This window comes from Rhinopithecus roxellana, chromosome 13 (genome assembly GCF_007565055.1).
Source record: "Rhinopithecus roxellana isolate Shanxi Qingling chromosome 13, ASM756505v1, whole genome shotgun sequence".
Classification (NCBI taxonomy): Eukaryota; Metazoa; Chordata; class Mammalia; order Primates; family Cercopithecidae; genus Rhinopithecus; species Rhinopithecus roxellana.
The window spans coordinates 43,961,117-43,976,936 of NC_044561.1; the positions used below are offsets into that span (position 1 = coordinate 43,961,117).

Genomic DNA, 15,820 nt, shown 5'->3' on the forward strand with positions numbered 1-15,820 from the left:
ACCTGTAAGGCTGCAAGAGTCTCCAGATAATTCTTCCTCCTCTGCCTGGGCCGCCAACCCATTTTCCATACTGCAGAGCGGTTCTTCTAGAACATAAATCCAATCACATCGCTTGCCAGCCTGAAGCCTCATCGGCTTCCCACTGTCCCAGGAAGAAACCCCAAACTCCTGCACACAACCAGCCACTGCCTTTCTCGGCAGCCTTCTCACCACACCCCCACCGTCTCTAGCCACACTTCCCAGAATGCCAAGCCACCGCCCTTGGCAGCCTTCTCACCCCACCCAACCCCACCCTCTCCAGCCACACTTCCCAGAACGCCAAGCTGAGTCCTGCCTCTGGGCCTTTGCACATGCTCGCCCCCATGGCTGGACCTCTCCCCAGCCCTCTCTGCCATGCCTGCTCACTCCTCAGTCCCCACTCCCCACTCCCCTGCTCACTCCTCACTCCCCAGCCCTCTCTGCAATGCCTGCTCACTCCTCAGTCTTAGCTTAACTTCACTTCTTTGGGGAGGGTCTCCCTGATCCACCTGTCCAAAGTGTGGCATGCTTTCCAAAAGTGCTCTGTGATTTCCTTCACAGCACTGTCACCCATGTAGCCATGCCTGTGTGTGACTGATCTCATGTCTCTCTCCCACCACACTTCAAGGGCCAAGAGGGCAGGACTTGTAGCAGCCTTATACAGCAGAATATACTTGGACCCTCCTCGGCACTGGCACACGGGACAGGCTGATGTCTGATAAGAGAATCAGCCACTTCCTGGTACACCCCCTAACACACCCCAGGCAGCGGACGCGAGGTTCACCCCAGGCACAGCCACTTTCCCTCAGTCCACCACGGGGGTTCTACCATCTTTCAAGACAGAGCCCTAACCTCACCCTCCCAGACACTTTCCTCCCTTCAATTACTCTCACCTCCTCCGTGATCCCCCCAAAAAGTTGACTCTTCCTAAACCACTATCTCAGCTTCACATAATGTCATGCGCATGGTCTGTTTTTTCTACTAGATTTATTTTCTTTCATTTTACTTTGAGACAGGGTCTTGCTCTGTCACCCAAGCTGGAGTATAATGGTCCCATCACAGCTTACTATAACCTCAAACTTGTGGCCTCCTGCGATGCTCCAGCTTCAGCCTCTCAAGTAACTGGGACTCCTGGCACACACCACTATGCCCAGCTAATTTTTTAAATTTTTTTGTAGAGATTTGGTCTATGTTGGCCAGGCTGGTCTCAAACTCCTGGCCTCAAGTAATCCTCCTGCTTCAGCCTCCCACTTCAGATTACAGGTATGAGCCCCCATGTCTAGCCTCTATTAGATCTTTAACCATGAAAGACAGAAGCTTAAAACTGACTTTGCCACTTACTCCCTTCGTTCAGTTCTTATGTACTTTGTATGTAGCACCCCATGTACAAGAAAGCCCTGATAAATCTTTTGACCTGACACCTTCTTCACCTCCAGATAATTAAGAGTGGTTGGAAAGTTCCAAATGTTTTGTTTGCACAAGTTATGCCAAGAAAGTTCAAAAGTTTAGTTAGATTAGCATTAAGATCTGGAAGAGAAATGTTTCATGTTCCATATAAAAAGTGATTTTAAACTTTTATATTGTTTTTTGATATTTACAAAGCACCTGCTAGCTGCAAGGTTCCAATGCTACCACAACGACCTGCGCTTGGCCTCTGACATCCCTGGCCCACGACAGGAGGTGGCCCTGGCCTGGGGTATTTCTCCACAGTGGCCTCCGGGGACCACCCTGGTCTGGCTTTGGCCAGGCCACTGCCTTCCCTCCACTTGACACTAAGCCTGTCTATGGGTTTCCAGGTTCACGTACTTGAAAGAAAGTTCAAATAAAGCCTGTGCTACTGAAGAAATCGTGCAAGGAAACAATGTGGTTCTTGGAATCTGCAGCCTGGCACCCACAAGAATATCTTATCAGCTCAAATAAAACGAAGTCCATTTCTTGTCCAGATATTCGAGGGACACCTGCCATGGGCAGCTGGTGTTGAAGGGCTGTTCATTCGGGACAGCAGAACGAGCACAAAGCTTCTCCCTTCCACACATGCCACACAACAAAGGGTGCGACCGTGGCCTGCACAGGGGACGCTAGAGAGGGCTGGCAGAGCCCAGATCTGCCTGGACCACCTGACCTGCATCTTGATTCCTGGGGAGAAGCCAGAACACCTCCACTCCCTGGGGAGACCCTGTCCACTCCCTTCTCAGTACAAAGGGGGAAAGGTCTAGAACAAGGAATCTGACCTTTCTGTTGTTACCAGATGGGTGTGCCGCGCCAGGTTCAACCACAACCTGCTCACCTGGGAGAGTAACCTCCCCAGGCAGGGCTAAGGGAGCGGGGACTCCTTTCTGTGCTGAGCTCTGAGATGTGGGGAGACACCAGACACCCTCAGCTCAGAAAGCCCAGAAACCTCACTGACTATCTGAGTTTTGCACAGATTTTCTATTCACACAGAGTGACCCTGCAGAAAGCAGCCACTCAGGGGCCTCTGCTGCGCCGGTAGTCAAACTCCTCAAAACTGAAAGGAGTTAAGATGCAACTCCTTTCTACTCTAGCCCTGACCTCCTCTGTTCACAATCTTCCCCAGGGCTGGGAGCAGATTTTCCTGGTTCCCCCAGGAAAAGTTTTGTGCAAAGGGTCCGGAAAGCAAGCTGAGCGCTACACACTACAGCAGAACAGGTGAAACAAACATGTTGAAAGGACAGAGTCTCACTATGTTGCCCAGGCTGGAGCGCAGTGGTTTTTCACAGGCGTGAACATAGCGCACTATAGCCTCAAACTCCTGGGCACAAGCGACCCTCCTGCTGCAGCCTCCGCATAGCTGGGAGTGCAGGCATCGTGCCCAGCTTGAAAAACAGTTTTGAGGATTATTTATTAATGTGACCTGCAAAGGCTGAGGAGGTTTAGAAAAAGCTACTGGGTTTGAAATATTGGGAAATGAAAGCTTCACGATTTTTTTTTTTGAGACGGAGTCTTGCTCTGTCACCCAGGCTGGAGTGCAGTGGCCGGATCTCAGCTCACTGCAAGCTCCGCCTCCCGGGTTTTATACCATTCTCCTGCCTCAGTCTCCTGAGTAGCTGGGACTACAGGCGCCCACCACCTCGCCCAGCTAGTTTTTTGTATTTTTTAGCAGAGACGGGGTTTCACCGTGTTCGCCAGGATGGTCTCAATCTCCTGACCTCGTGATCCGCCCGTCTCGGCCTCCCAAAGTGCTGGGATTACAGGCTTGAGCCACCGCGCCCGGCCAGCTTCATGATTTTAAAAGACACATCTAGAGAAAATGTTCTCCATCTCTACAATTTTGTCATTTCGAGAATGTCACACAGGCCGGGCATGGTGGCTCATGCTTGTAATCCTAGCAGTTTGAGAGGCCAAGGTGGGTGAAACACCTGAGGTCAGGACCAGCCTGGCCAACATGGCAAAACCCCATCTCTACTAAAAATACAAAAATTAGCCAGGTGTGGTGGTGGGAGCCTGTAATCCCAGCTACTCGGGAGGCTGAGGCAGAAGAATCACTTGAACCCGGGAGGTGGATGCGGTAGTGAGACAAGATCCACTCCAGCCTGGGCAACACCGTCTCAAAACAAAAACAAAAACAAAAGAGTGTAATATAAATGAAATCAGACAGCCTGTGACCTTTAAGATTGGCTTTTTCTAAATGAAATAATGCCCTTGAGATCCCTCCAGGATGTTGCCTCAACGAAAAGCTCATTCCTTTATATTGCTGAATAATATTCCATGGTTCGAGTGCATTACCGTTTGTTCAGCAATTCACTCGCTCACGGAAGGACACTTGGGGTTTTTTCCACGTGGGGCTGTCACAAATAAAGCTGTTAGGAGCAATCGTGTACAGGTTTTTTTGTACATACGTTTTCATTTCTCTGAGATAAATGCCCAGGAGTGCAATGACTGGGTCATCTGTTAGGAGGATGTTTCGTTTTTTAATAAACTGACAGGCTGTTTTCCAGAGAGGCTGCAGCACTTTGCACCTCCCGCCAGCGACGCAGGAGAGATCCAGTTTCTCAGGGGCCTCACCAGCATCTGGTGGGGTCACTACGTTTTATTTTAGCCATTCCGGCAGATATGAAGTGGTGTCTCCTTGTGGTTTTAATTTGCATTTCCCTAGTGGCTAAAGACGCTGAACATCTTTTCACGTGCTTGTAGGCCACATGTATTAATATCAATAAATCTGCTTCAGTAAAAGGTCTCTTCACATCTTTTGCCCATTTTCCTTTTCCTTTTTTTTGAGATGGAGTCTCACTCTGTCACCCAGGCTGGAGTACAGCAGTGGCATGATCTTGGCTCACTGCAACTTCCGCCTCCCAGGTTCAAGCAATTCTCCTGCCTCAGCCTCCAAGTAACTGGGACTACAGGTACCCGCTACCACGCCTGGCTAATTTTTGTATTTTTAGTAGAGATGGGGTTTCACCACATTGGCCAGGCTCGTCTTGGACTCCTTACCTCGTGATCCACCCGCCTCAGCCTCCCAAAATGCTGGGATTCCAGGCATGAGCCAGCACGCCGGGACCTTTTGCCCATTTTCTAGTTGGACGGACACAGTGTGATTTTACAGTTGTGTTTGAGAGTTCCTTATCTGTATATCTAGATGTTTTGTCGCGTGTAGTTTGCAAGTGTTTTCTCCCTGTCTGGGCTTGTCTTTTCATTCCTCCCACTCCCAGTGCGAGGGTCTTCTGCCGAGCAATGGTTTTTCATGTTGTTGAAGTCTAAAGGATTGGTTTTCCCTTTCACAGACTACGCTTCTGGTATCACATCTAAGACTTACCTTTGCCAAGCCCAAGGTTCCAAAGACTTTCTCCTGCGTTTCTTGGAAAAGTCTTTGTTTTTGAGAGGGAGCCTCACTCTGTGACCCAGGCTGGAGTGCAGTGGTGTGATCTCGGCTCACTGCAACCTCCACCTCCAGGGCTCAAGCGATCTTCCTGCCTCAGCCTCCTGAGTTGTTAGACTACAGGCACACATCACTGGCTATGTTTTTTTTTTTGAGATGGAGTTTCACTGTTGTTGCCCAGGCTGCAGTCCAATGGTACGATCTTGGCTCACCACAACCTCCGCCTCCCGGGTTCAGTGATTCTTCTGCCTGAGCCTCTGGAGTAGCTGGAATTACAGGCATGCGCCACCACGCCTGGTTAATTTTGCATTTTTAGTAGAGACGGGGTTTCTCCATGTTGCCAAGGCTGGTCTCGAACTCCTAGGCTCAAGCTATTTATCCACCTCGGCCTCCCAAGTGCTGGGATTACAGGCGTGAGCCACCACGCCTAGCTAGTAAAGTCTTACAGTTATACACCTTACATTTAAATCTGTTATCCAATCTGAATTAATTTTTATATAAGCTGAGAGGCTGAGGCTGAGGTCCACCTTTTTGTCTACAATGCCCCCTGGCCTTGGCACTGCTGACTGGCTACTGCGTCCCTGTCAAAGCCGGGTGCCCACACTTACGTGGGCTGATGCCTGGGTCTCCCTTCTACTCCACTCATCTCTCCAGCACCACCACACTCGGGGGAACCCAGTCAATGCAGTCTTGATGACTGTAGCTTTAATCAAGTCTCAAAGCTGGGCAGAATGGTTCCTCCCACTTTATTCCTCTTTTGCAAAATTGTTCCAGCCATTCTATTCTAGTTCCTTTGCCTTTCCGTATAAATTTTAGAACAATCTTGGTTTAAGCCATAAAAATTCTTGCTAAGATTCACATATGTAATTTTAGTAACATTTTATTAATCCAGTACACCCAAAATATTATGTCAACATCTATTAATATAAATATAGAAAAAATACAACATAAAAAAGTATTCAGGAATTTTTTCATGCTAAGCCTTAGCAATCCAGTGTGTATTTTACCCTTTCAGCTGATCTTAATTTGGACCAGGCACATCTCAAGCGCTCAGAAGCCAGCCCTGGTCTAGAGGCTCAGGGAATTTTTGTTGAAGCAGGAGGAACATCTTTCCCACTGGGCACATGCCCTCGTAACAATATTAAAAGCACTCAGGGGGCCGGGCGCGGTGGCTCAAGCCTGTAGTCCTAGCACTTTGGGAGGCCGAGACGGGCGGATCACGAGGTCAGGAGATCAAGACCATCCTGGCTAACACGGTGAAATCCCGTCTCTACTAAAAAATACAAAAAACTAGCCGGGCGAGGTGGCAGGCGCCTGTAGTCCCAGCTACTCGGGAGGCTGAGGCAGGAGAATGGTGTGAACTCGGGAGGCGGAGCTTGCAGTGAGCTGAGATCTGGCCACTGCACTCCAGCCTGGGCGACAGAGCAAGACTCCGTCTCAAAAAAAAAAAAAAAAAGGCACTCAGGGAAAACCCACTAACGGAAAAAGCAAACGTACTTTCAAAAATATGTGCTGCAGAACTGTCCTGAAAGATGGCTGTGCGTGGGCTTCAGGGGGCTAGTGGGTGGGTGGAGAGGGACTCTGGCTAAGTAAATTTGTGACACCCTGCAGATTCCCACACTGGAGTCACGACATACACTGGCACAGGAGAGGCCCCGAAAGGTCCTTTAACAAAAATATCTGCTGAGATGTGTTCTGTCCAGCAGGTTCCCAAATTTATTTGGGCAAAGAGCACCTTTCGCACACGCTGATGAACGTGCTAAAGAAGGATGGTCCAGCCTGCAGACTCCTGGGGTCAGCAAAGGGGCAGGGCCTGGCTTTGCTACAAGAGGACTAGACACCAGACCCAGGGTGTGAGTCTGCCTCTGCTGTTTACCAGATGAGAGAGACCTCAAGGGCCTCAGTTTCCTCACCTTACAATAAGAGGTGGCCTAGTACTCACCAAGTCCCTTTCAGCTGGCACAACTTCCAAATTTCAGTTCATTGTTACCATCTCATAAAACAGTGTTAAAACACAGATACAGACATACAGATAAAACACAGATACAGACGTGCGGATAAAACACAGATACAGATGGGCAGACAGAGGTTTTTCACCTGGCTTCCAAGGCTGTGAAATGGCACAACATTCCTCAATACAGCAACCATTCCTCACTGCCTGCTGCCCAGCAGTTAAAATGCATGCATTCTACAAGCCGGCGGTAACTCCCTTTCTTTCTCATCTTATTTTTCATTAAATACGATGCGTTCTTCCAGCCTCATCCAGGGGTTCCACATGCCCCAGGAGGGTTTGGGGGACTCTTCTTGGCCCTCCACTCCCCCAAACCACCCTCCTCCTGCACCACCACCTCTGCCTCTGCCTGGGGTCACCCTCCCTGTCACTGTCCCTCTTGAGCAGCAGCTGCCATTGTTAAAGCCACAGGCTGTCCCTGTCTGAGCCCATATCCTTCCTCCCCTACTGGAGTGAGCCCACCAGGAGGTAGGGCAGGATTGCAGTCGCAGGCCTCACAGGGATCAGTGTAGGACACCTCATTGCCTAGACACGTTTCCAAGAGCTGTTCACTGACCCTCTAGTTTCCAATCTGGGACCTGTAGGCCAACAGTGGGTCACGAAAGTAGACATGAGAAGCCCACTGTCCTCTCCACATGTCTTGAAACATGACAGAAGCTAACAGTGGTCCTCTGCTGTTACCACTGACAGCCAATCAGCAGCCTCCTTCCTGGGGATGGCTGAGTTTCCTTTCGTCACCTCTCCAGCACCCAGGCTCAGGACATGGGGACACATGGGTGCTCTGGCCAGCCCTGCTGAGTACAGCCTCTCCTGCAGCATGCCGGCCTCCACCTACGCAGCAGCGCACACCTACGTGACCAGAACCCCACTTTGGCCCAGCCCTGCCCATCTGCAAGGAAAGCCCCAGGATACAATGGAACGCCGGGCCCTTTTATTTCCAAGTCTTGCTTTTTGTCTTCTCTAAAATAAAGCAAATAGCTATTACATAGCTAGAAATAGTACAAGGTTTTCTTGAGAGTATTTCTTTTATGATTTATTCTCTTTTCTCACTTTCTGAACCTCTTGGTTTCATCCAAATGGGATCTATATAAATAGCTTTAAAACACAAAAAGTGCCCTTTCCCGCTTCCCCATTTGCTATCCCATTCCCCAGGGCGGCCATTCAAACCTCTTTCTGCTATATCTGCTTCTACACCTCAAAATAACACGCACCTCTGAGATCCCTCATCTCTCAAAGTTGGATCTTGCATTTTTACTTCTTACAGGCAGATGAAGGGCTGGTTTTCTTACATTCTCTTCCCTCCCCATCACTTCCCAGTATGATTATAGTTAAATCGATGTATATATTATGACTCTGAAAATATTGGCTGCCTTAACAAGTTCATTATTAATACATTTTTTTCTTCAAAAGAAATAATGAAATGAATGAACTTAAACAACTTCATTATCAATAACTTTAATTCATTTGTTATATTTGCTTAGGCCTCATTTTTATACTTTTAATTTATTTTGACATATAATCAATTGTACCTATTTATGGGGTACAAACTGATGCTTCTAATGGATAGTGATCAGATCAGAGGAATAAGTGTATCCATCATCTCAAACATGTATCATCTCTTTGCATCCGAAACGTTCAACATGCTGTGCACACATTTTGTTTGCTACTGTTGTGCGGGGCAGAGGCGGTGGTGCAGGAGGTCGGGGGCGGTGAGGGCCAAGGAGAGCACAAAATGCACACTCCTGGGCACGCGGAACCACTGGATTCAGCTGGAAGAAAGCACTGTATTTAGTGAGAAATAAGATTCGAGAGAAAGCGGTTTATAGCCAGTTTGTAGAAGAACTGTGCTAGGTGGCTTCATGTGCAGGCGGCTTGTCTTTGTTGTGTGCAGGTTTTGTGTGCTGCTCCTGCACGCATTCTGTTGCTGGTGGTAGTAGGAGGGGAAGACACCCATGGCTATAACTTCCCGCACCCTGCGATTGCTTCTCCTTACAGTTTTTCACCGGGTCAGACCAACAAGATGGACCAAGGGTTCCGCTGTGTTTCCTAGCACTTCCCCTCCTTGTCCCATGCCCTCGAGGTCTGACACAAGCTGCATCCTGGGCCTCCCCTTCCACATCAGCCTGAGGGCGCCTGGTTCTTTCTCCTGCACGTGAAGCTGTTTCCTAAGCCTCATGACTCCCCTTTCCTTGGTCTGCTCCCTGGATCTGGAAAGCACATTTTCCTGTAGTTTCCCCAGCAGGGCGCATGGGGGTATATCTTGCGGGAGGATTTGTCATGTCTGTGAATGTCCTTATTCTACCCTCACAACTCAGCTGGCCTGCCTGGGTACAGAGCCACTGGTCACTTTCCCTCTGAACGTCCAATGTCCAAGGAAGGACTCCATGGTCCATCAGCTTCCAGCATCGTAGCTGATGCATCTGGTATCTTTCGTGCCAGCAAATCTTCTCTGTGCAGCTCTCTACCTCCAGAATCTTTAGGAATTTTTGTTCTAGCTCCCGTGACCTGCTTTGACGCTGTGCACTGACTGGCCTTCAACCTGGCACCATGCCCTTCAGCCCTACCATTTTCTTGTACTGTTTATGATTTCTTCTCCGTTCTCACTTTCTGAACCTCTTGGTTTCATCATGACATCTATACTTCTCATTTTCACATCTGGTTCTTTCAGAGGGAGAGAAAGGTGTACACTCTGCCACATTAGAAATGGAAACTGTGCTGGGCACGGTGGCTCACGCCTGTAATCCCAGCACTTTGGGGGGGCCAAGGTGGGAGGATCGCTGAAGCCCAGGTATTTGAGACCAGCTTGAGTAACATGGAGAAACCCCATCTCTACAGAAAACACAAAAATTAGCCAGGCATGGTGGCACTGTAGCCAGGCATGTAGGCCTGTAGTCACAGCTACTTGGGAGGCTAAGGTGGGAAGATTGCTTGAACCCAGGAGGTAGGTTTCAGTGAGCCCAAGTTGCAGTGAGACGAGATGGAGATGGCACCACTGAGATGGAGATCACACCACTGCCCTCCAGCCTAGGTGACGATGCAAGACTCTGTCTCTGTCTCGGAAAAAAAAAAAAACTGAGGTAGTGTAGACTCTACCACACTGATGGCTGCTCTAACTGGCTGTCCTGTGTTTACTTAGCAACAACAACAAAAAAAAGGTTGGAGGACTGATTCCTACTTAATGATGAGGCTTGTGTGACCCTAGAGGGCTTGGATGGTAGAGAGGCTGTGAGTGCTGGTTTAGCATATTTTAAAAAGCAGAGAGAATGAGAATAGGCAGAGAGCAAAGCCTGGAGAAGTCAGATGTGCTGGGGGATAGGGACCCAGGGAGACAAGAGGAATCCAGATGACAGGACCAGCTAACAGTCAGAGTTGAGGTGGCCTGCTCAGAACAAGGACCCTGTTAACCTCTTGCCTAACGTGGTGCTAAAATAACATTTATGGTTTTGGTCACAATAAAAGACAAACCTACTATAACTAAGTAGCATATATATATATATGCATAATTTGAAACTTACAAAAGACCAGAAGCCCAGAGGGTTAAGACACCTGAAACACCCCTTCTCAAAAGCAGACTCTGGTCCAGTGAGTGGGCAGTTAAGGTCCAACCACATTTACTTCCTGCAGGCCCCACCCACATCAAGGATTAAGGACCCTGGACTCACAATGAGTTTGCCTCGAGCCACATCGCTTAGTCAAGGTTTACTGATGATGCTTGCAATAGGTCAACACTCAGAGCTGTCAAGTGGAGACCTGGACCATGCTGAACACAAAAGTCGGTCAAACGGAGCCAGTAACAGACGGTGCATCTCAGGCAAAGAAAAGCATCTTCTCTGAGAAAGCCAAACTCCAGTTTTATGTAAGTGTATGGAAGCAAGGAAGAGCTGAGCCGCCTGTGCTCATCAGATCCCACAGGCTTAGAGGACTCCAGGACAGGGTGCAGACATCGGCTTTTCCTACTCCGAGTAGGATTCATGTAGGATAAGTGGCTTCAGCAGAGCCCCTGCCCAGTCCAAGCTCCTCTGCACCCTAAGTCTTCCTTATTGCCTCCTCTAGAAACCCCTTCTGCCCTGGGGGGTCCCTCTCACTGCATGCTCCCTCCTAAGCCCCTCTGCTATCTGTACCTCCCCTCCAGAACCTCCACAGGGGGTACCCCAAGCTGGCTACCTAGACCTCCCTCCCTCTAGATGCAGCACTTACCTGCCACTCCCAACTCCCAAGTCAGCATCCTGGTGGCCCCTCACCCTCCCCAGGCCCCAGACGGTAGCTCCACCTGACGCCTGGAACCAGGAGCAGCCAGTCTGAGTTTTGCCAGCATCCCCATGAAAATGTTTCCTAAAACGCTACTCCTGCATCTCAGCTGACAGTATAAACTGTTCATCCCTGTTTCAAACAGCTGCAAGGGACATTATTTCCAGCATACTGTAAATACTGAAAATAAAACTGCCATGTCACTCTTGTAAACATATCTATTAGAATCTAGGCATGACAACGTGACAGCCAACGTCATCTATTTACAATGCACACAAGCAAGCTCTTCTTTATGGTCAGAAAGTATACACTTCTTCCTCTAGGAACTTCTATTTCTGTTACTACAAAATGTAAACCCAACGTCATATATTCGTGATTGAAATTACTCTATTGATTCACCCTCCTGTAACTTTCTGCAACACAAACATGCATATAAATTGAATTCGCCTTGATTTTCTACAACCATAGGGTTGTGCTAACGTCTTCTGAATTATCACTGCAGTACAGTCCTGTGTTGCTTAATGACAGTAATATATTCTGAGAAATGCATTGCTATGGGATTTTGTAGTCGTGCAAATATGATAGAGTGTACATACACAACCCTGGATGGTATAGCCTAGGGTATATACTACATGCCTAGGCTATACGGCCCAGCCTACGGCTCCTACGCCACAAACCTGTACAGCACTTAACTAACAGAATACTGTAGCTACCTGTAACATAATAGTAAGTATTTGCTTATCTAAACACAGAAAAGGTAGAGTAAAAATGTGGTACTATCATCTTATAGGACCAGCATCATATATGTGGTACACCATTGAACCAAATCTCCTTTTTGTGGTGTGACTACAATTGGAACACCACTGATCAAAACAGAAATAGTCTACATTTTGGTAAATCATCGTCTAACATAAAAGCTGTGTTTAACAGACGAGAAAGAGTTTTTTTCCCCTCGTCAGTTCACATATCATGGACAAATGCTCATCTCTCTCCCTATTCCTCTTTCTAGAAATGTGGGCACAGAGAAGCTGGCTCCAGAAATAAGGAGATGGGAGCAGAAGGGGCTTGGCCACAGCAGAGTCTCCCAGTGCCACATCCTCTGGAGTTCTGAGCCTGAATTCATCAAAGATCAACTTGTCATCAACGATCACCATGAACACCAATGGTGCAGAGGCTCCCGCAGCTGCTGCAGGCCTGTGACCCACGGGGGAGCCATTCCCCAACACCCTTAAATCTGCTGGGACCCCCCCACCCCGCAGTTCCCACACCCAAGGGCCATGACTGCAAGAGGAGGGACCTTTCCTTAGGAGGAGCCTTTTGAGGAGTGGACGTGGCCCCAGGGCAGGGGCTTCTCCCACTCTGAGGGAGAGTTTGAAGATGTCTGGTCTACAGGGCCCCTGATTCCCTCAGGTCACCCCCACACCCAGGACACAGCTGTCAGCTGCACCTCAGTAAACAGCAGCTCCAGTCACCCACTATGCATTTCTCAACCAAACCAGCAGCAGGCCTGCCTGGCTCTGGAACTAGGCTCTGTCCTGCCCCATCTCCCCTTCTACCTCCATGTTCTGTGGAGTGGAATCATGCAGGGCCTGGATTCCAGTGATGCCAACCCCATTCCCCACACACAGCAAAAAGATGCAGACTCTGCCCCGCCACTGCTCGAAGCCCCTCAGTGGCATCCACAAGGCACTCAGAATAAAATCTCTGCCTGGTGCATGGCCCCTGCTGCCTCACCTTCACGGCCACACTGGCCTGTCCCATCCTGGGCTCATCCCACCCCAGGGCCTTAGAATTTGCCAACATCTGCCTGGTGGGGGCAGGCACCACCCCACCCACCTCCACCAGAGGCTCCCTCACAGGACTGTCTCCACTGTGGCCCCTCCTCAGACAGCCCCTTCTAGTCCCAGCCCCCAAGTGCCCCATCCCCTGCCCGCCACTTGCCTGCCCTCCTTCCTTTCTTCATGCTCTTCCCACCCCCTTACCTGAGAGTTTTATGATTTTCTATCTACACCACCTCCTACACCCCTGCCCAGAACATTAGGTCCCCCAGGTGCAGCCCCCTTTCCATTCACTACAGCGTGGGACACGTAACAGGTGCTCAGTAAACACTGGTGGAAAGAATGAATGAACGGCCGAATGAATATCTGCACACACCAGCACTGTGAGGGGAGCTGAGCAGAGCCATCCATGCTTTGCAAATGAGGAACAAAGTCTGAAAAAGCATTTAAGTCACCGCGCACCATCCCAGCCTCTGAGTACCCGGGTGGAAGACAGTTGCCTTAAATCTCCTTTCAATCTGCAAAATGGCAGGACTGTTCTTTCCTGGCCTTCTGCACAGATAATGACATCGAAAATGATATAAGAGCCACATCCTAAGTGAACAGAGTCCTTTGTCAAATATAATTATTCTAAGACAAGCTAGCAGACTTCCAACTACAGTTGATTTTTAAATTTATTTGTCTTCTGGAGAAATAACCGTCCTGCCTGCTTCCAAAATGGAACATATTAGTCTATTCTTTGCTGGCTACTTTGCCGCAAAAAGTATGAATCACAGATATAAGAAGAAAAACTATAAAAAAAAATTGGTGTTTTTTCCTCTTGAAAATCTAAATTGTAGAGCTACTATTTCTTAATCGTTCACCGTGAGGCAGCGATGTCAGGAAATCTGGGGAAGGAGCGAAGCAGTGAAAACGTGGAATACGTGAAAATTTCCGAGCTTGAAACAAAATACGGGAGTGGTGTGTGCGCCCGGGTGGGATCACGCCCTTACCAAGTGTTGACATCACTGCATTCTCCAAGGAGAACTGTCATTGCTACCTTTTAAGGTTCATCACAAAAGCAGTGGCTCCTTTACATCTCACCCTTAAAAACACCTTCAGGAACCAAGCTGGGTTCTCCAAATTCACTTGAGTCTGGCTTAAGCCAATGTGGTTTTTTTAAAACGAGTGTTGGCAGCTTTAAATACACACATAGGTCCACGTGTCTCTCATCACACACTTGTTTCTACCGTTTTAAACTCCCTTTGGGGACTTGGGGGTGAGGGGTAATTTCTGAGCATTTGTGGGGGAAAAAAACCCATCCACTACATTAGGGGCTTAAGAAAAAGGTAAATGGGAGATAACTCTAACCACCAGGTAGAAGTATTTATTTCCATGAGTTTTCATTTCTATTTTCACCTGTGTGAACACCGCCCCTCTCGCCGGAGGCCGCACGTGGCCCCCGTGCCCACCTGTCCGCGCGAGGCGGGCCTCACCTGAGCGGCCGGGCACGCCCCGTCCCCGCACGGCTACCCACCCCGGGCAGGCACGCGTCACCTGTCCATCCACCTCGCTACCTTCTCTCTGCCACCAAAAGGCTTAAGAAAACAAGGCGCAAGGGGTCTGGGAGACCCCATCACCCGGATTCAGCTTCTCTAAACGCGGGGGTGGGGGTCCAGGGACCCTCCCGTGCCACCCGCATGGGCTGTACACGAGGGCGGGGGACAGCGACATCCCCGGGGCCCCCGGCGACGAGGCAGCACGGGGGCGGGGGCCGCGGGCCGGGGGCGGCGGAGACCCTGCGCCGCGCCCACGGCGAACGGGGCCCGGCAGCCCCGCGGTCCCGCGCTGGGCCTGGCCGCTGGCAGGCGGGGGGCGCGAGGCCGGCGGCGGGGCCTCGAAGCCCGGCCAGGAGCGCCCGCGGCGGCGGGACCCGGCGGGCGGGCGGCGCGCAGGGCGATCCCGGAGCGGCTCCGGGAAATCCAGCCGGGTTTTGACTCCGATCGCCAACGGTGCCCGCAGCCGGCGAATGTAACAAAGAACAGTCGGCATGGCGGCTGGACCGGGGCGGCGCGCGGCTGCCGGGCGCGGGGGGCGGGGGGCTGCGGGCCCGGGGCGCGCCGGGGCTCGTGGGGGTGGCGGGCGCGCACCGGGGCCGGCGGGACGCGCGCCGGGGCGGGCGGCGGGCGCAGGGCCCGGAGCTTTACCTGCCTTTGGAATGTGCAGAGCGGGATCGGATCCGGACTCCGGGTTGCGATCCGCTCCGGAAACTGCGCAGCACCGGAAGCCGGGGGGCGGTGGCGGGGCATGGCGGGACTTGTAGTCCGCGGCCGGGCGCGAGGGGCGCAGGCGAGACGCTGGCGCGGCCGGGGGTCCTGCGGGTGGCACTGCGGGGCGCGGGCTGCGTGGACGGGGCAGCGGGTGCGCGCGGGGCGGGGCTGGCCGGAGGGAATTCCGCGCGCGGCCCCCTCCCACGTGGCACGGCCCCGCCGCCCACGCTAGCAGGCAGTTCCCTCCACCTCTCCCCGGACGCGTTTCTTGCGGGGTTGGGGAGTGGTGGCGGTGGGTGGGTCGAGTGTTTCTCTAGAACAGGCCTGGGACTTGCTCCCATTCATGGTGACCTCTGGATTTGGCCGGCGGGGCCCTGGGACACGAGCTCTGTGCCCGCGAGGGCCCGGGAGGGGAGTCTGGCCGGGCGGGCTCCGCCACGCGACGGGTGAGCACGGGGCCAGCCGCGGGCCTGGCTCTCCATTCTTCCCTGGGGGCCTGTGTCGCCTCTCTTGACCCCCTCCACCAAGTGTGTGTGCCATCACAAAACGTGAGACGGAGAAGGGACAGACTTTTCACCTTAGTCCTGGCCGCCCACATTCAGAGAGGCGACTGCCTTGTTCATTGCTGCCTGGCAAAAACCTCCATTCGTAAAGATAAGTGATGAACAGGGGAAAATGATTT

General features: G+C 51.0%; 1 protein-coding gene across 1 annotated transcript in view; it reads right to left on the bottom strand.

The window, feature by feature from the left end:
* Window positions 1–15,177, bottom strand: part of PRDM15 (PR/SET domain 15) — a 75,618-nt gene extending 60,441 nt beyond the window's left edge. The window contains 6 exon segments of the mRNA XM_030915369.1: window positions 2,569–2,664; window positions 7,326–7,441; window positions 14,509–14,653; window positions 14,656–14,667; window positions 14,802–14,946; window positions 15,076–15,177. Coding sequence (XP_030771229.1) covers window positions 2,569–2,664; window positions 7,326–7,441; window positions 14,509–14,653; window positions 14,656–14,667; window positions 14,802–14,946; window positions 15,076–15,177 — 616 coding nt within the window.
* Between the last annotated feature and the right edge of the window lie 643 nt (window positions 15,178–15,820).